Source organism: Filicampus tigris, chromosome 13 (genome assembly GCF_054856515.1).
Source record: "Filicampus tigris isolate MCC_2025a chromosome 13, RoL_Ftig_1.0, whole genome shotgun sequence".
NCBI lineage: Eukaryota > Metazoa > Chordata > Actinopteri > Syngnathiformes > Syngnathidae > Filicampus > Filicampus tigris.
Genome location: NC_141229.1, coordinates 21,497,280 through 21,518,805, shown reverse-complemented (window position 1 = coordinate 21,518,805; position 21,526 = coordinate 21,497,280). Strand labels below are relative to the sequence as shown.

The following is a 21,526-nucleotide window of genomic DNA, read 5'->3' as shown; positions in this document are numbered from 1 at the left end:
TCTTACATATAGAGCAGGCTAGTTTAAACTTTTTAAAATGATCAAAACTTAAAATATTATGTTTCAGGAGAATATGGCAGCGATGGAAAAGGATTTCCTATCCAATACTTTCACATCTTTTTCGAAGAGAGCTTCTATTGGTTTTAGTGTACTTAAACCTGTTAGTGACCAGTTGGTGATACAATATTCACAATGTAGGAAAAATAATCATACGATGAACAAACATTTTATCCCTGTCTGGGAGTAACGATCTTAGTTGTCTAAAATTATTCCGATTTAAATCTACAGTTTTACATACATTTTTAATATGTTTTTTAAAGGTTAATTTTGAATCAAGGGTGATACCAAGACATTTAAATTCATGTACACGCTGGAGCTCCTCACCTTTCAGAAATGTACTTCAAAAAAATATAAACGCAACACTTTTGTTTTTGCTCCCATTTTTTATGAGATGAGCTCAAAGGTGTAAAACCTTTTCCACATACACAATGCACATATTACCATTACTCTGGAATATTGTTCACAAACCAGTTTAAATCTATGATAGTGAGCACGTCTCCTTTGCCGAGATAATTCATCCCTCCTCACAGGTGTGCCATACCAAGATGCTGATTAGACACCATGATCAGTGCACAGGTGTGCCTTAGACTGTATTAGATTCCTGGAGGGGCAAATCTTGGAAAGCCCCGGTCGACTCTCCAATTAAAGGGCCAAAGCCGCCCTTTATCCCTCTCCCGTTCCAACACGGTAGTGCAAGGGGATGGAATCTTGTCAAGTCGGCTTCGAGATAGATTCGCTTCGGTATCTAACTACCTTTAAGTTTAAGGAGCCAATCCGGCTAACTTTGATTTTTCAACATTAATGGATAACCTCACTTCAAAATTAATGTGGATAATTTGACCATAATTTGATTTTACAACGGCTCTATCCCATATAAATATGTAGCAACTTGGTAAGAACTAATGGTTTTACCAATCCTTAATAGAATTGTTCGGATTTGTTAATTGTATTTAATATACTATAATGTAGTAACTAACTAAGTTCAATTGTGGCAGGATATGATGTTATAGTTACTGTTATGTTTTCACTTTAGAGTTCGAATGGATCATGTATAAGTAAAATAATAATAAAGTGACAAAGTGCTTAATTTATAATTTGATAGAATGTATTAAAGTTGTAAAAAGTCATCACAAAAATCATGAATCAATGTTGTTCACAGAAGACGCATAATACATTCATTAATTATGACAATTGTTTATTAACAATCCAAAATTTACAATTGAATAAATGAAGATTAAAATATGTCAAAAATACATAATAAAATTCAAAGAAAACGGAACATTCATAAATGGTAATAGATTTAATATGATCCTTCTCTTATATGGAAAAAGAGGAAATCATCCTTATCTATGATATTAATTCCAACCATTTGAATAATTCAATGAAAACCCAATATATCAAACTTTTCTTGAGTATAAATTGAAAAAATAGGTCAATTGCAAAAATATAATACAGTAAATATATACATTTATATATAATTCTACTGCATGGATTCAAGAGTGATCAGTTCTTAAATTGCATGACACCTAACTGGTAGATACGATAATTTGGCTTTATGAAAATAATAGATGACTGACAGGTTTTTGTATGCACACTAGTGTCTATTTTTCTTTTACCTTATCTCTGCCATAATTTGGCAATGTCCAAAAGAAGCTGAAATATTCCTTTCTGCCTTGTGTCTTACGCTCAAGAGTTCAAAAAGGCACACATTTCCCTTCCAATTTTGCATCCAATACCTAAAGGTCTCCCACTGAATTGCATTATTACCAGAATGTTCCATTACCTGAATCCACCATTAATTTGTGAGAAAATAGTTTTGAAGCGAACATGATGGAAACCTGATGTGGTTGAAGCCTAGCGCTTGCCTAAAATCACAAAGACAGTTAGAGAGCATCTTGTGACTTCAAACCACAAAAAGGAGCAAACACAGGTGCAATAATTCTGACACAATAAGAATGGAAAATAACAAATTATTGCTCTAAATCTCACATGCAATAATAAGTTTAATATTTGAATCCTAACATGCAAAATATGGCAAGATTCATACTACACATGGGCACATCACTTCTATTTAGAACATAAGTTTAAGAAAAGCAGTTTCTGATTATATGTGAGCAAAGCAAAACTAATAAGCAATCAATTCATCATATGAACACAACATTCATTCACTGGGACTCCTTTGTATTACATTGTCCAATACTGAGAAGCAACATGTCATTTAACGCTGAAACCATGCTACTTCCCAGCAATGAACAGCAATGAGTTGTGTGCTCATAAAAAGACAAAGCAACGATAGTGAGTAAATAGCGTTGCAGACAAAGGATTCGGTCATTAGCTCACGGCGCAACACAGAGTTGTTCAAACAATGTGTTGGACATCACAGTAATGTCTGCAGCGATGCCCTACGAGGGCATCATAGGACAGAACTTACTCCAGAGTGACAGTCAAATAAAATTTACGAACTGTCCCTCTGGTTGTGAGCTGTTGGAATGGCATAACATTGTTTCTGTGCAGGAATTCACACAAGTTAGGGGAGGAGTTTGTATTAAAACAGGTTTGTTGGAGTGCAGCTGGTCGGAGTCAGGGTTTTCGGCTTTTGGCTAGTCCACTGATGGTCCCAGGGGGACAGGTGGGTCCCTTGGACGGCAGCTCGCACAGGTGCCCTGCGGTGTGTGTCCTCAGTGGGTCACGCCGAGTCTTCGGTTGGTCTTTGGACAACTTCAGGAAGTGCCTTAACACTAGAAAGACTGAGGTTTTCTTACCCCCGCTCTAAAGTCTAGAGCACAGCCAAAAGGCTGTGAGATTTTGAACTAACAACTTAACAGCCTACAATTGGCCACCTTTCTTTTGTAAATGCAACCATTACCTGCAAGATTAGCAGTACTCAGACACCGTCCCCAGCTAGTTCCCTACCACTTTACAACTGAATAGAGTATTCATGAGGGATTTTCCACTGAAAGCTACGTTGCCCAGTAGAAGCCACCGTACAGGGCAAGTCTGCACACCAAACATAGGGGGATGTTATAAACAGCATAAGTAATTTGATAATTATTTTTCAAAAAATAATGGCTAAACAGTCAACAGGCCTCACCTGTCTTTTTTTCTTAATAGTCTGCAGGTTAGGCCTAACAGAAAATGTGAAGGGATACCCACACAGTTTTATAACACAGAATGCCTATTCTCATGAACTGTCGGCCAATTGTAAAACTCTGTGATACGATGAGAAATCCTATTTCTTCTGTAGTCAATATTCAAGTGGCCTTGTGCCAAACATTCCCAAGAGACTCAATGATTTTGCCCCAAACAAACAACAAAAATAGTCACAGCCATTTTTTAGTTTAGTTTTTAGTAAAAAAAATTCTGAAAATATTTTTAATTTTCATTAAGGTTTTATTTTTTATTTATTTTAAAGTGTTTTATTGGTTAACAAAATAGAATACAAAAATACATATAAAGATAGTTGGAGTATGGAAAAGTGTGGTATAGTGTGTGTGTGTGTCAGGGGCGCAGCTATGGGTGGGCTTGGGTGTGCACAGGCCCACCCAGACTGACAGACTGCCCACAATGAGATTCATGAAAAAAAATATGCTTTAAAATTTTTTGTAAACTATGATGAAATTATTTTTGAATTTGTGTTTCATTGTTTTTTTTATTGTATTGAATATTAAGAATGGCATAATTGTGGTTGTCTAAGGAAGATCTGAACTTCATATTATTCAGTTTGTCATTTTTTTCCAGGCTATATATATATATATATATATATATATATATATATATATATATATATATATATATATATATATATATATATATATATATATAGCCTGGAAAAATCAGGCTGTCCTGACACATCGTATATTAAAATAAAATGACAAACTGAATAATAGTTCCCTATTATTATATATATATATATATATATATATATATATGCCTGAATATATATATGTATATATATATCAATCCATCCATTATCTGTACCGCTTCTCCTCACAAGGGTCGCGAAGCGTGCTGGAGCCTATCCCAGCTGTCTTTGGGCAGTAGGTGGGGGACACCCTGAACTGGTTGCCAGCCAATCGCAGGGCACACAGAGACAAATATATATATATATATGTTTCACGCCCACCAGGAACTGAATGAGTACCACACCCCTAATTTCCCCTAATTTCTTTCCATTGTATTCTTTGTCCTTTTTCAATGAGTTTATCACCTACTAGCCGCTCCCCACCCCTCAGACACAGTTGTTCCTTGTGTGGAAAAGCACAGCACACAAAGTCAGATTCCACCCATAAACCACCATGGCACACAATTGTGAGATTTCCAGATTAAAATTTCATTGTTGGTGTGTATCCTACAATCAAATTCCCATTCATGAAGGATTTTCATTAGAAATACTTCTTATATATGTTGGCGAAAATGCCAACATGTATGGCACATGGTTATACCAATAAGTCTAGGAGAAGCGCGACGTGCATTTCATCGATAAGAATGGAATTCTTAAATTTCACTTATAAGGTATATCTCTAAATGGCATTCAAAGATTTGTGTGCATCATGTCGTCAGAACCATCAACAATGAAATGAAAGCAAAGCCCATCGAGACAAAATTTGCTGCAAAACATAATGCTAACGTGTCAATCACAATTCATGATCCTGAGATAACATACTCTGAATGGTTGATACAAACAGTGAAGTTCGTTCTTGAGAGACTTTCATGTCTCGATAGCGGGATCCCAAACACTGTTTTCAGGGGAAAAAGATAACAAAAGTTGTCAGAAATAGAGGCAATGTAAGATGGCTGCCGTCTGGCTTCAGCCACAAGGTGCCTATTGATATTCCATTCATATATACTGTAAGTCTGTGGGTGTGGTGTGGCGGGTTGGTAGTCGTGACTAAACTAAGGACCCGAGGTAGATAAATAGATTGTGCATGGCCACATACCGGTAATAGTTGACTGACCCACTCAACTAAGGACAAGGAAGATGCCGAAAGACTACAGTGCTATATCCATAAAGTTGCATTGTAATGTATGATTCTTGCTAAAATCTGTACGGAAATTTTAAATTGTGGTAAATAAAAACATTGCAATAATGTAAGCATGTTTTCTTTTCCAAAACCCTTTTTACAACAACTTGAAAAATAGTTGAATAAACTTGACTTCAGATTTCAAAATTACAGTACACATCCATAAACATATTTTTAAGCCTGAATGTATTGGATATTTTTCTTCTCTATCACTATATCCACATGCTGCACAAATTTGTGTTTTTATATTTAATTGCAGCAATTTCTAAGTAAAGAAGTCTTGATTGAATGTTATGCACCGGAAACAAATACCAGTAAGAAATAAAAAACAAACTATTTTAACTTTTCTCGGAGAAGGGACGGGAAAAAAAATAATGTTCCCTTGTGATCAGAACAGTGGAAATATAATTACGAATTGTAGCCTGTTGAACACAAAATAGTGTGGTACTTTAGTGTAGACTAGTTCTAAAATGCGACCTCTTTCTCATCTCACCCATAGCAACATCGGTTCCCATCCCCCAGTGGCACAGAGTAATTGCCACATTTACAGAAGAATGGTTTCAACCTCTCGGCTTGCCCTTTGGTCATGGAAATTAGAACATACAAATTGCTGGGCTGGGATGTTCACACCTGACAAAGGATCAGAATTCAAAACTAATCCAGCCGCTTGGCTTACCTTCAGGCTCAAAAGGTAGTAAAGCCAAATGGCTTAGCTTTAGACTTTTTATGTTAAATAATTCTTTGGCCACGACGCTGTGGTCTCTTGCAGAGTCTTGCAGCCGGGCCGGGACTCCTGAGGGGCACCTGACGGAGCCGAATCTTGTTCGGTTTTGTTACGTCCTGAATAGGATCGCAATTCGATTTTCTTTTGGACTTGCGGTGGGTTTTTGGATGCCGCTCTTGATCCGAGCACGTAGCTTTGTGGCTGTCATTGTGTTTTTGGACGCTACTTCAGGTCTTGAGGGGGTTGGAAAAGCATGGACATGTTCCGGCGCTCGCGAGCGATTGACCTCCGTGGCTATGACTGGGACTCATCCGAAGTGTTTGGGTCAGGCGCCCAGGGGATCTGTAGGTGGGTCCTGGTCTACATTTTAGACCATGGCACCTGCTGTTTTTGGAGTGGGAGTTCCGAGCTTTGCAAAGCCTCTAGTGGCTAGATTGCACAGATGAGAGATGGTTTGTGTCTGAGGGCACAAGGCCAACCCCAGGTAGTGGCTGAGATTGGAGGGAGGTTCTCTACAAATAGTATTTTGAAACTTGGATCCTCCTCCATGTTGGGTTCATTGTGACCCCTAAAATATGCATCACGCAGGCGGCGATAATAGGCTTGTGGGGGCTCTTGCTTTCCTTGTTTGACAAACAAGCTCTCTGCCATACATGCGGCAGCGGGGGAGTCGTCATTCTCACGGGCCATTGCTTTGGGGAAAGCGTCAGGATTTGCTAACCCATGAGCGGGTTGCCGCACAAGGAGTCGGTTGACTACTCAACTATAAGTCATAGTGATTCGATAGAGTTTGCCATTGGGAAACGTTGTAAGGTATTCTGATGTGTTTAGGAATTGCCCTGATCCAGGTTCAAACTTTGATGTTGCATGCCAATTTGTCTAAATCTTGGAGTGGGCGCCGGACCGCGCGCAGCTAAAGGTTACAGCTGGTGTTGGCATTTGAGTGTCATGTGGGTGCTGGTGGCTACCGGTGGTGTCCTCCATGCGGTTTCGGGCTCCAACCCTGGCAACATTTTAAAAGGTGGAGCTGTCATTACTGGTTCAGGAGGTCTGGTCACAGGACGTGGGCCGTCCAGGGGAGTTCCGCAGGCGGCATTTATTAACAACCATGAGCACTGAAGTGTTGACCTGCTGAAGTCCGCTTCCTGGTCTTGTTGGCACAGTTGAGGCGGCTGTACTTAGTCTCAGCCCCTGGTTTTTCAGGTCATATGAGCAGTCCACGTCACCACTAATCTGAAAGACTCTGACAGGGGGTTTAAGGTCATAGTTGTTTTTCTCATTTAACCCTTAATAATGGATAAAAGTGCCTTGAGCAAGCCTTTTATCATACTGTAGCTAAACTCTACACAAGGCTGTTCTGACTCTTAAAAAACTGCTGCTTTAAATCCATTATTTTGGACATAAAAGTGTCTTTTATGGCTTAAATTCTTGCCTTGTTGTTTTTAGCATTACTAAATTCTACAATATTTCACTATTGACTTGGGCCAATGTACTGAACATGACATTTGTAAGATTTGTGCAGGATTTATGATGACAGGTAGCTGTCTTCAGTTAGATAAGCCATGCTGTAAGGTTGTTGCCTAATAAGAAAATCCCGATTATTTTCTCTCAAACACGATTTTATGATTATGATCCATCCATCCATTATCCATACCGCTTGTCCTCACAAGGGTCGCGGGGAGTGCTGGAGCCTATCCCAGCAGTCTTTGGGCAGTAGGCGGGGGACGCCCTGAATTGGTTGCCAGCCAATCGCAGGGCACACAGAGACAAACAAACATCCGCACTCACAATCACACCTAGGGGCAATTTAGAGTGTCCAATTAAACTACCAAGCATTTTTTGGAATGTGGGAGGAAACCGGAGTACCCGGAGAAAACCCACGCAAGCACGGGGAGAACATGCAAACTCCACACAGGAAGGCCGGAGCCGGGATCAAACCCATGACCTCTGAACTGTGAGGCCCACGATTATGATTTCTTTGTAAAATGAAAAAGAAAGTATTTTGAATGTCTTTTATTTAAACTTTTCTTTCTTTGAAATCAAAATGCCAGTCAATTTAACTTAATACACACAGAACAATCCATTGGGATTACAAGCATTTTACTTGGTTCAGTTCTATTCCAGGCAATTTCCAAGTTTCAATCCTGGGCTCCTAGCTCACCATCAACCTGGCCAAATCCGTCAGTTGAGCATACGCTCCACTTCACTTCCTCAATCACTCGGCAGTGGGCTCAGATAATCGGCTCCTGCAGCAAACAATCCCCCACGTGTCACTTTCTCCTCGGCCAGCGGACAATCGCTTGTGCATTTAAGCAATTGAATTGAGCGCGCTACTCACGTGAGCACATGCCAAACACGGAAGTAACCACCGGAAAACAGAGATCTTAATACGAAGAGAAGAGTAACAGAAAGTACAAATATGAAGAGAATGTACAAACAGAACACAATACTGAAAGTACAACTTAGATACAGCAAAAATAACAAAATTGAACGTGCCAATTTGAATGTTTTAACATCGTTTTATCCAGAAAATTCGATTACGGTTCAAAATCGCTTAATCAAGCAGCCCTACTATGCTGTGTGTGTTTTTTTTAATGAAATGACTGGGAAATTCCAACACATCTCTTTAAAGGTATTTGTGGATATTTCTATTTCCAAATGAACTGACAATGAATGAATGAAAACATTGAACACAATAAGATAAGAAACACCACAACTTTATTTCTGTTAAAAAAAATCAGAAATAAATCCTGCTAAAACTAAATACGCAACAATTTCATTCAACCCAGACTGTATCACATGATTATTTGATTACATTGATATCTGGAATAATATAATTGCACACTTCTTGCCCAATTTACAAAAATATAGTGAAAGTAAAGGACCATGTAAAACAAAAGTAAATATGTCTTATAAATGAAACACACCATAGAGAAGAGTATTATTAAAAACCCTACCAAATTTGAATTGTTAAAAAAAGTTGTAAAATGAGGGTTAGAAATCATGAAAAATCAAGCCATTGTCATTACTCTCAAACACTGTGGGCGGGGACGCTTAAAGCCATTAACCGGAACTGAAAACAAGTTCCCAGAGCGTGCCTTGGTGGACGCAATGGGGACAGCCGGAATCCTCAAAGGAGGTGAGGATTTTTGTGGGCGAAAACATTCCATAGTAGAGCCCAAAGAGCCACGTGGTTGAACATGGAGCAGCATGACCAAAATCTGTGTCTGGAATGGAGCACTGCAGGTGGAAGTCGGCCACAACAGATGAATGGGAAAGGGTAGAGAAGAATTAACCACAGCATGGCAGAGAGTCATCCACCTGAGCCATTAGGACGTAAGCTGAAGAGAGGTAGCCGACTTGCTGAGGGACCGAGTGAGATTGCTAGCACAAAAAAGGGGCGTGGTCCCAGCCATTGAGCGCTTACTGCTGCTTACTCGCTTACCACACCAAGTAGGGATGGGCGATACCAGTGATTTTGGATTCGATTCAATGCCAAGTAATGCAGGACCAAATATTGTGATACCAATCCGATATCGATACCGGAAGTAACGCTTTTTTTCTTTTTTTTTTTAATACAAAACTGCAAACAAAACCACCGCTCACACAAGTGGGAGCGCACACATTATCAGTTGAATCATTTCAAATTATTTTGTTACCACTTCCATGTCATCTTGTCAACAGTGGCGTGCAGTTCATGCAGTGCCTACGAGACGAGTGCCTTTCACCCTGATCGTTCTTCATCCAATCAAATGCGTTTACAAAGTTCTGGTGGGCGGGACCAGAGCCAACAGCCTGTTTCTGCCAAGGCAGAAAGCTCTTAGCCCTTGGAAACACATTGCGAAAATTCAGATTGCATGACAATACAACCTTCTAAATTATAGATTCATTAATATATTATTCATTAATAATATTGATTAATTGTAAATATGTCATGTCATGTCATCTTCCAAACCGCTTATCCTATACAGGGTCGCGGGGAGTTGCTGGAGCCTATCCCAGCCGTCAATGGGCGAAGGCAGACTACACCCTGAACTGGTCGCCAGCCAGTCGCAGGGCACACATAGACACTGTCACTGAGCGGGAATCGATCCCACGCTGTCCGCACACAACTCAGGCGTGTGTACCACTACACTATCAGCGGACGTTAATTGTAAATATCTATACTTTAACTCACACATGTCAAAGTCAAGGCCCACGGGGCGGATGCGGCCCAAAAGAAGGTTTTCTATGGCCCCCAGGATGATATTGATTTATTATTAGAACGGGCCCGCAGACCGTAGCAAAAGGGTGTGAGTAACAGATGTGATCGAGTGTCCAGATTGTATCAGGTCCTTCGCACCTGCTGATAACTTCACGCTTTACAATATATTTCTGTAATATTCTTAAAAAAATCTAACATTTCTTTGCCACCCCCTGGCTGTTGTGTTTGTATATTGTGAGTTACTAAATAAAAAATTAAATTACGAATATCACCACAACTTTTGCGAGGATCATCCGTCGGTCGTTTACATTCCGACTGAAGACGTCACGTCACTTTTGTGGCTTTCGGAATTGGATTGTGGTTAGAGATGGGCGATATATATCGTTATCGATATCATCGTCAATCTTGCTTTCACGATGTGCAATTTTACATTATTGAGTATTAATACTGCCTCTAAAAGCATAACAACTTGTACAAGTTGGTGGACAAGTTGGTGGACGGCCGCAAAGTATGAGGAAATGCTGAAAATTAGGGTGTATTGACGGCAGAGGAGGAGGAAGTGATAATCATTCGCCGAAATCAGCGGGCACGACCTGGTGACTGTTCGCACTGCAGATGAGCTGTTTCAAACACGGAGGAGTGTCTCGCGAGGATTCATAGCGAGGCTCGGGTCCACATCGTCCGTCGTCTGTAAATGGTTTGGGGTTGACAAAACTGACGTCGTTGGGAATAACATTGTTAAATGTGCCAAAACGGTTACCATGAAGAGCAATTCTGTTGCACCACGATACCACCATATGCACCATATGGATTATGAGGAAAACTTGGCGACCGCGCAAGCACGCTAAACAAAAACTTAAACACACACACTCAGAAAACAGTCGCCGAGTTGAACCAACAAATATAAACGCACGCACGCACACACACCCCCACCCACGCACGCACACACATGCACACACACACACACACATTCGTTACTTTAGCGAGCAAGTCAAACGTTACATCCTGGATGATCGGTTAACATTCAGTTTACACGCTTTTAGTCCGCATCATTGATAACTAGCCTGCCTCCCGAGGCATGTTGCACAAACTACGACGGCTTATTAGTGTGATGCCAGTATACACTCACGTTGTGTGAAGAACTTGGGCGTAATTTTTGACTCTCAGCTCAGTTTTATTCCTCACATTAAAAATGTAACTAAGATTGTTTTTGATCACTTTAAGAATATCGCCAGAGTCCGCCCATTTCTCTCTCAGGCCAACACGGAAGTGCTGATGCATGCTTTTATTTCCTGTCATTTAGATTACTGTAATGCCCTGCTCTCTGGCCTCCCCAAAAAGAGTATCTTTTCTTTACAACTACTCCACAATTCAGCAGCTCGGGTGCTGACGAGAACCAGAGGGCGGGAGCACATTTATTTCCTGTCGTTTAGATTACTGTAATGCCCTGCTCTCTGGCCTCCCCAAAAAGAGTATCTTTTCTTTACAACTACTCCACAATTCAGCAGCTCGGGTGCTGAAGAGAACCAGAGGGCAGGAGCACATTACACCAGTTTTAAAATTGCTGCATTGGCTCCCCGTGTGTTTCAGGATCGATTTTAAGGTACTTTTATTAGTTTATAAATAGTTAATGGTCTTGGGCCATCTTATTTATCCGATTTGCTTTTATCATACCAACCCTCAAGGATCCTGAGGTCCTCTGGCGCCAGCCTTTTAATTATTCCAAGGGTGAGGACCAAAACGCATGGCGAGGCTGCATTCAGCCATTTTGGTCCTCAAGTTTGGAATAGCCTGCCGGAGGACGTCAGGTCCACAGAGACTGTTGATATTTTTAAGAGGAAGCTCAAGACACACCTTTTTAGTTTGGCTTTTAACTAATTTTAAGTAATTTATCTTTTCTTTTGACTGAGGATAATTCTTTTCTTATTTTATTGATTTTAGTTCTTATATATTACTGTTTTGTTTTTTAGTTTTGTTGTTCTCTGTTGTTGTTAGCTTTTAGCTCCAGTGTTTCCTCATGGGGGGGCCTCCGCGTTGGGGGGTGGCTGCCCTTCACGCAGGGGCCGTCTTTGCAGGGGCTCCTTGGGTCCGGGTGCCCAGGGGCCTCTACACTTTGTGTGGGGTCCACCCGGCTGATCCGGGCCGGGGGTCTCTGTGGTGGTGGCACCGCTGTGGCCCTGGGCTGTCATTCCCCTCAGCGTGGATGAGCTCCCCTTGGGTAGCCTTTCCTCATATGGTTTCTCTGTGCCTTGGCATGTCTTTCTAACACATCTTATCAAGTTGTGTGCTTTGTGTGTGGGGGGGGGGGATGTGGGGGTGTGCGTGGGGGTGTGTGTGTGTGAGTGTTGATGTACTGGTGGAAATATGTCTTCGGGTTTGTTGGGAGGGACGGCGGCAACGGGTCTTCTTTTTATGTTGTGTTTTGGATGTTTTACAGCACTTTGAGTTGCATTTTTATGTATGAAAAGTGCTATATAAATAAAATGTGATTGATGTGATGTGATACACCCAAACATGAATAAAGTCACAAGTCTACATAGCACAGCGATGAATGAGTGGGAAAATGCACTTTTCTGTAAAATTGTAGTTTTGTTATTCAACTTTATTCTGAATACGTTGGCCAATGTATGAGAAATGGATGTTGTCATGACGATGTCTTTTTTTTCTCTTGCTGGGTGACACTTCGTCACACGTCACATATCAAATAAATTTTGTCTCATTCTGATTACTGTATTTAACACCTTTTTCTCATTCCTCTAGTAGTCGGCAGTGGCACACCAGTACTTACTGCAGCTCAAAATGTCATATCACTATGGAATAACAGCAGAGACATTTAAATGACATAAATACAGTAGTACCAAAAATCAATGCAAGTCAATACATAATTTTTTGTTTTTTATTGTTCAATATTGTCTCAGAATATCATTATGTTTTGCAGAAGCTGTATTTAGCAATTTAAAAGAGATGTTGTTCACAAACGGTCCGTGAAGCAAGTGCAGATTTAAAATATTTTTTGTAGAATATCGTCAAATTATCGTAATCAAGTTTTTTGAAATAATATCAAGATTTTTTTTTTTGCCCATATCGCCCACCCCTTGTTGTGGTGAAAAGTTATTCGGAGTAAAACACGTTTTATTAAGAAATACTTCACATTATATGCAGTACATACAACCTTGCAGGCCAAGTCAACCACAAAATTGTTGCCAGTTCGGCAGGGGAAACGCAAACGTTCCGCTGATGTTGTTTCACAAGACGGGCAAGCGGCTTCTTCTCGGGTCATTAGCGGAAGTGACGCACGAGCTGCCTCACAAAAGTAGCAGTAATGTACTTTATTTTATTTTATATTTAGTCATTCAAAACATACAAATACAACAGCCACAGGGGTGACAAACATAGAGGCAAAGAAATGTATTACAGAAATATATCATAAAGCGTGACGTCATCAGCAGGCACGAAGGACCCGATCCAATCTGCACATTTAAAAAATTTTCTATGAACATTCGATCAGTCCGGCCCTCGGCTTGTAGCTAAATTTTTTATTTGGCAGTCCATTTGACTTTGACACCCCTGCTTTAGCTTGAGGATCGATGCTTACAGCGAGTGGAAGTTGGTCGAAGGTTGGAGACGGAAACGCAAATGGAAGCCTGTTTAAAATGATAGGTGGACCGGCCTATAGGTGATTACTATTTGGTCTGGCCGGACAAAAAGGCGGATAAATGGAGAGCGGAAGGGTACCCTGGCTGCAGGCGGAAGGGGATAAACGGACCGGGAAATTTTAGTAACGTTAACCTAACCCCAGCCCTTGTTCTTATTCTCAGCAATTACCTTCAAACATGCAAAATGTATTTAGAAAAATAAGTGATTTCACTTTACAGCGCCTGAAAATATAAACGTTTTATATTCAGTAGATTGAAAACAAAGGTAAATATTAGTACTCCCCAAGCACATGACCATTACTGTACACTAGATTGGATAAGACAGTGTGTGTTTTTGGGCCAAACACAGACAAAGATCCTGTGAATTCAACATCATGCTACATATTCTAAATGGGCTGAAGTCATCTGGATTTTGCTGGTGAAGTTCATTTTCCCACTATGAAAATATGTTGACTTCCCTTAAGTGTGTTACTGATTTAGTATATATTGTTCTCTAGCCACACTCTGATCTCGTTCTCATTCGTCCGGATCCACTGAATGTTATTTCTGACAGCCTCGAGTGCCTGCTGCCTTGGCATCTCCCCAGCACCAGCATTGGGATTCAGACTGAAGAAGTGCTCCATCTGCAATATCAACAAACAACGTCACATTGAACACTCTGCCTGTCCCCTTTTCAACCACAAGTCAGTGCAAGTTAGCGGCTCGTCCCACGGTCATATGCTTCAGAATGGCGCAAAAACAGCTTCAGACACGACCCTGATTTAATATTTGGAACAATCTCTTTTCTGCATGCGCCACAAAAATCCAAAAAGTCCTCAGTGTCAAGTGTATACTTTTGGGTTCACTTCCAGTTCCTCACAGACATACTGGAAATACTGGCATACAATTATCCATAATTCCAAAATAAGATGATGCACCAAAATTTGAAAGAAGCATGGATGGCATTAGTGATTAATTTATTTGGTGTCACCATACTTTTGTCCATACAGTGTACCTGAAGCATCTTGGAAGGAAATGTTGAGGAGTTGAGGAGATTGTAATGGTATGATCTTGACCCTGTGTACCTGCCATATATTTAATCAGATGTCATTCAATTATTGATAAGGTTCTTTCTCTGACTGTCCATGTGAGTAATGTAACAAGGACCTGTTGACATTTGACCTCTGCACATGTAATGGCAAGTGTCCTTCACTTGTGATTATCGTCGCTACATCATAGAATGGACATACTTACCAACTTGTGAAAACAGTAATTGTGTGTCCTGCAAATAATTGTGGTCTTGATCTTTTATTTTTATTTTTATCTTCAACATTGCTAATTGTGAGGAGATGCTGAACTGATTTTCGTTGTTCCTGTAACCGTGACAATTACGTTCTATTCTCAAAGCGCTTTTACGCTGTCACCTCGGTTTCTGAGTTACACAAGGATTTCTGGAATAAATTCAGTCATGACCAGGGGCGGAGCCAGAACGTGGCTAATGGGTGGGCCTGGTAAAATCAGGGTGGCCCTAATATTTCTCTCACTGAGCACAATCCTCCTGTCCCGACACTTCATACATATATTCAAATAAAATGACAAACTGAATAATATGAAGTTCAGAACTTCCTTAGGCAACCACAATTATGCCATTCTTAATGTTCAATTTAAAAAAACACAACGAAACAAAAATTCAAAAATAATTTAATAATAATTTACTAAAACTTTCAAAGTATATATTTTTTTCATGAATCTCACTGGGTGGGCAGTCTATCAATCTGGGTGGGCCTGTCCACACCCAGGCCCACCCGTGGCTCCGCCCCTGGTCATGACTACTGGAATAAATTCAGTCATGACTGGGGGGTAAGCCACCAATATCAGTTTAGGATTCAGTATCTTGTACAATGATATTTTGACATTGTCACCAGGGAGGATCAAACCCACAAGGTTTGGGTTTAGATACATTGTTGCCCCATGTGCAAAAGATGTTTTTGGAATCAGAGTGGTTGTCACTTCGATACAGGCCAATGAACTTTGAGAAAATTGGGGGGAAAAATCAACACTGTCTAGTCTAAAGCAATGTCGCTGCATTTGTTTACTACGCTTACAGTTATCACCAATTAGAAACATTGTGCATTAGGTTGCACAGAATATTCCTAACCTTCCACAGCTGTAGCTCTGTGTTGTAGCTGGTTGAGAGCCGATTCAAAAGGCGGCCAAGGTTCCTGTCATTGATAGTGTATCTGTAAAAGACAATGCAATTATCAATAATCAACAGAATACAGGAAGATAACAGCATGTTTTATGCGGACACTGGTCTGATAACAAGGGTATTACCTCAACAGCAGTGTATTCTGTGTTGTAGAATGAAATGTAAGAGGTCATTACATGATCCTGGACTTCTTGTTTGGAACATCACATTTCAATAAAAAAGTGTGACATTGCAAATGGGCATGGCCTTAACCCTTTTTATGGAACAATGAGGCACGCTGGTCAGTTTTTGTCACGTTTAACAACACTGACTTCCTTTGCTGCATACGACAGTCGTTTAATTTGATCTAATCAACAGCTTTCATTTTTATGAGCCAAGAGAATGATATATTGCAGTGGTAGTGTGGACTGTTACTGATTAACAATTTTGGGTTGTTATCCATTCAAGGAATACTGCATCCCGCTCATATGACAGTTTTGCTGCCAAATGTTTATGTCATGTTAGTAGCCCTCAGGGGAGGGCTGGACTATGAGGAAGGCAGGGTTTTCCACGGTGGGCCACAGCCAATCTGATGGGCCGGAGGACAAAAAAAAGAAGCAGAAGAAATATAATTGGGAAAGTTTAGGGCTACTACCAATAACTCTGCTGGCCACTACGAAGAGGAATAGGACATGCCTCCCTCAGATTTATGAGGACCACAATACATCCCATTGTTTTTCATTTCTTTTACATTTTCGGATGAACTGCCACTTTTAAGTAACAGAAAATATTTCTGAGTACTGTTGCAGTAGCCACTGTTCAGCCTGAAGTGCATCAAATTTAGGTTGAAGAAGTGTGCCCCTCGATTGTCTATAATTTATACAACAGTCAGTGTACATGCAACGATGGCCGGGTCCACCATTACTCATGACTCCATTTTTGTGTGATCGCGTCTCACCAGGTCTGTTTTAGCTCCTCTCAGAAAAATACAATCTGGCTTTTAAAAATGGGTTTTACGCATCTATTTATAGATCACCTCATTTTCGATTTAGTGAATTGCGTACCTCGATGTTTCTGCAGGTACCGGCAGAATAACTCTTCTTTGACCCCCCAAAAAGTGTTGAAAGGTTGGTTGCTTCTTTTTACCGACATATTGCACATCATTTAGTGTTGAGGTATTTGAGGTCATGCAAACTAAGTTACATCCAATTTGCACGACGCTGAAGTGGATAATACGGTGCCAAATTTGTGTTTGTTACTACCGTAATTAATATTCAATTCATAATTAATTAATCAATTAATGTAATTAATTCGGCGGCACGGTGGGCGACTGGTTAGCACATCCGCCTCATAGTTCAGAGGTCGTGGGTTCGATCCCGGCTCCGGCCTCCCTGTGTGGAGTTTGCATGTTCTCCCCGTGCCTGCGTGGGTTTCCTCCGGGTACTCCGGTTTCCTCCCACATTCCAAAAACATGCATGGTAAGTTGATTGGACTGTCTAAATTGCCCCTAGGTGTGATTGTGAGTGCGGATAATTGTCTCTGTGTGCCCTGCGATTGGCTGGCAACCAATTCAGGGTGTCCCCTGCCTACTGCCCAAAGACAGCTGGGATAGGCTCCAGCACGCCCGCGACCCTTGTGAGGAGAAGCGGTATGGATAATGAATGAATGAATGAATGAATGTAATTAATTCATGAATTGCAATTATTACTCAGCTTATGTGTGCGTTTGTGTGCGCGTGCGCTTGCATTCATGTGAATAGCAAGTATTAACTGTGTAATTTGTAGGTTTTCGCTTTGAAGTTCAGACCTTACATTAGTTTACAAACCTGTTCCTGTAAACGTTCCTGCCACATCAAATATGGCGAACGTGCTCATGTTACACAGCAATGAGCAAACCCACTCAAGGCCCTATCTACAACATGTATAGATCTTCTGTCTGTGCACGTCCGTATTTTTAATTATATAGTTTCCAGTTTCAGTGTGCGTTTTGTCTATATCTATGATTTTAATTTCTTATCAATTCAGCACATAACTGACATAAAGATGAGCTCCTTTTAGTTACTTCATATTTTAGTAGCTATTTGTGAGCAAAACTGTTAAAGCCCATATTCCACCGAGCAGCGAAAGCTTGCGAATAGTTTGCGAATGTAGCGAATGTTGATTTTTGGTCAGGGTTCGTTCAAAGCCGCAAATGGTCGCAAAGATGTTTGCCAGACATTTGCAAACAGTTTGAATGGTCGCAAACTGTTTTAACTTTCTGAAGGATCAAGTTAGATGCTGTAGTCGTTTCTATGGAGACTAACTCCCATTTAACATGAGTTTGAATGTGATTGTTTAATCCTGAACACAGCCACATCCCAATTTATAAGAGGGTGTTGGATTGACCGTCTCTAGACTTCATTCATATTGACATGTTCCAAAAGGAGTAAGATGCTGGTACTTTATTTTGTTGCGATCTGGTGTTCATATTATGTGGTAGTGAAATGTAAGCGGTTCGGTTGGGCGTCAAACATTTTTTTGTTCTGTTAAAAGCGCATTTACGTTTTAAGTGTTAAAACTACTACCAAAAACTAATAATCCAGGTATTATTGGCATCTTAAATTAAAAATAATTTTTATGGTACATTCACTTGAAGCAATACATACAGGGTTATTAATGTGCCCTAAAATAACAGTTTACTTTTGCATTTTTTACTATCGTCAATCAAGGTAATGTAATTAATTTGGCTTCACCCATGACCCAAATGAGGATAAGCAGTCTAAAAGTGGATGGATTTTGATACATGCCAGTTTGTATAGCACTGACCTGTCCACCAGGAATTCCCAGTTGAGCGTAGTCCAGTCCCAGGCCATGCTCTGACCCAGCGGATTGTAGGACACATACCTCACCAGAGTGAACAGATCCTGGCTCCTCACCACATTCGCATCTTTAGAGGCTTCGAGGAGCCTGTTTGTCAAAAGAATCGTTTTTTTTTAACATCTGTTTGTGATTGTAATCTACATTACTCATAAGCGATTCTTGATTCTTGAATGTACTGAACTGCTTTTAAAGGGGAAGTCAACCCCCCAAAATTCCTTGCAATAATATGTTCTATGTGACTTCACTAAACATGGCATTCTGTTTGTGGAATATGAGTTAAGCAGCAAAATCCACCTGTTTTTCGCCATCTCAGGGGCGGCCTATTTTATTTTGTCACTTCTATTGACTGAAAATGTACATCGCACTTGCCCAGGTAACAAACAATCACAGCTGACTTATTTTCTGAAGCTGAGCCATGATTACCGGTAGTCATTACCTGAGCACTGAGCATTTTCAGTCGACAGAAGTGGCAAAATGGCCGCCCCCTGAGATGGACAAAAACGTGTGGATTTTGCTGTTTGGATAAATTATATTCCGCAAACACAATACTAATCACAATCTCTATCTACAGTATTTTGTAAAATGTTTCTTGGGTGATCCAACACAAGTATTTAGAGTACATCTGATAGATTGTCATGAAGCCAATCAAGAAGTCAATTTGTGTCTAAATTTACACAGTTACTGTACTAAAACACAGCACAACAACAAACACAATTTGGTTGAGAATATTTCAAAATTTTATCCATGAGTCAAACATTCCAACGATATTTCACCTACCTCCAAAGAAGTTTGATATCCTGTACAGATGCTAGCCCATACAGCAACTTGTCTTTCTCCTGAGCCAAGGAGGTGTTTTTGTACCTCTTAAACATTATGTTCCACTTTGCTTCAGTGCCAGAGTTCTTCATGCCATAACGATATACGAGCAACCTCAGGTTCACTGCTACATTGCTGAAAAATACAATTCTCTTTTTATTGACTCAATGGCAGAGGTTCGCTCTTAAAAGACAGCGTTGTCATATTGCTACAAACTTTGCTGACGTGTGTTTTTACAATGTTACAACTCAATTCAACTGTCTTCATAGAGCACTAGAAAACAACTGCAGCTGATGCAGGGTGCTGTACTTAAAGTACATATCAGAGATATTTAAAAAAATGCTGTTCGAACAATAAATTGGTCACATAAAAACAGTTACAAACCCAACACTTCCATTAATCCACTGGTCAAAAATTTCTGATGCTTGATTCAATGTCTCCTGAGCTCCCATTTGACAAGCAATGCTGAGCACAGTCCCCCGCAGTAACCTGACAGAAATAAATAAATAAACACTCACAATTGGTAAGATCCAGGGAGGGACAGAAACAAAATGTCCCTGGCATTTGGCTTAGACCAGCCACTCATAATTAGTAAAGCACAACCATCTAGTAATTTCTGTACATGTTCCCCGAAAGAAAGTATTTTACAATTGCTCCAAAATCAACTCTAATAATTGTGGTGAAGTGTATATATGCTGTGCTGTGCACTGTAAATGCTGTGACATCAACCGCTGGCTTGACTAGACACAGAGAGGAGGAGGTAAATCAGTACAATTAGTTTGTCAATTAGTGAATAATTTGTCAATTAGTAAAATGAAAGCATAATTTGAAAAAAAAAAGCCTAAATATTTGAACTTACTAGAAAGACATTGCCACCACCTAAACCACTGAAACTCTAAAATATGTGATTATCCAACTAGTACTTGCTGTTCCATGTGTCAGAATGTTAAGGGTACAGTTTCATTTTTATTTTTGATAATATTAGGAAAAGGTTTATAGTTATGCATGACACCAAGATTTAAAAAATGGCTTGAGTTTGTTTAAGGACATATTTATACCAAGTAAATAAGAGCAGCATCCTATTTAAAACTAAAACAACAACAACAACATTTTGACTTCTGGTTCATTAAAATGCTTAGTTAATCAAGACTTTAGACAAATATCAATGTGCAAAATAAGAAAGCAAATGTACTCAATATGTGTACCTTCTTAGGTATATTCTATTTGAAAGATAACACTGGTCAACAGAAAATTTTAATCAAAGATGGCTTTATTTGTCCCTAAATGTTTGATGCTGATTTTAAAAAAATGTCTATGTCTAAATGTCATATTTTTTTTCTAGCACATCAGGTTTTTGAGATATTAGCATTTTTTATGTTTAAGTTTGAGCTATACAAGCTTTGCGCAATATGGATACAATGCATTCTTATTTATAGCTATGATGGTTCAGAAAAAAATGCACCTGTTGTTGAACCTAATCTTAAATTCATAATAATTACTAAATAATGGGTCTGTCAAAGTTAAAGCATTAACTATGGAGATTAATTAGAATTTTACCCCCCATTTAAAAAAAATAACAACTCAATTATGTATACTTCCTGTGGCAGCTGACCTCTGCTCACTTTGCAGCCAAACTTAGAGGAGAGTCACTGTTATTGTCACTGGCTGCCAGATTTGTGAAAGTATGAAATATTACAATGTCATGACGAGCAATGGCAATTGATTTGTATCAATATTAATGGGTAATAATAATAATGGCTCATAATAATAATGCCAATGCTAGCTCTATTACCAAGTCCCTTTTTTAGATTCAAATTAAACGTTTCAAGCTGCTTAACGGCAGTTTGACTTTCCCGCTCACTCTTTTGAAAAGCTGGCATCATCTGATGCTGCTCGCTGTTGTTCTTGGTGCATTGCAATCACAAGGAGTTGAGGGTGAAGCAGTTTGCACATTTTTCAGTAGATGACAATCTTCAACGCAACTCTAAGTTCTTCATGAAACTTTCGAACAACCGCCTTT

At 39.8% G+C, this 21,526-nt stretch overlaps 1 protein-coding gene across 1 annotated transcript in view; it reads right to left on the bottom strand.

Annotated features, from left to right (window-relative positions):
* Positions 1 to 13,323: 13,323 nt before the first annotated feature.
* Positions 13,324 to 21,526, bottom strand: part of enpep (glutamyl aminopeptidase) — a 34,998-nt gene continuing 26,795 nt past the window's right edge. Inside the window, exons 16-20 of the mRNA XM_086049476.1 lie at positions 19,891 to 19,995; positions 19,468 to 19,641; positions 18,637 to 18,777; positions 15,803 to 15,884; positions 13,324 to 14,288 (exon numbers count right to left, since the gene is read on the bottom strand). Of these exons, the coding sequence (XP_085905602.1) occupies positions 14,142 to 14,288; positions 15,803 to 15,884; positions 18,637 to 18,777; positions 19,468 to 19,641; positions 19,891 to 19,995 (649 nt within the window). The 3' untranslated portion in view covers positions 13,324 to 14,141. The remainder of the gene's footprint in view (positions 14,289 to 15,802; positions 15,885 to 18,636; positions 18,778 to 19,467; positions 19,642 to 19,890; positions 19,996 to 21,526) is intronic.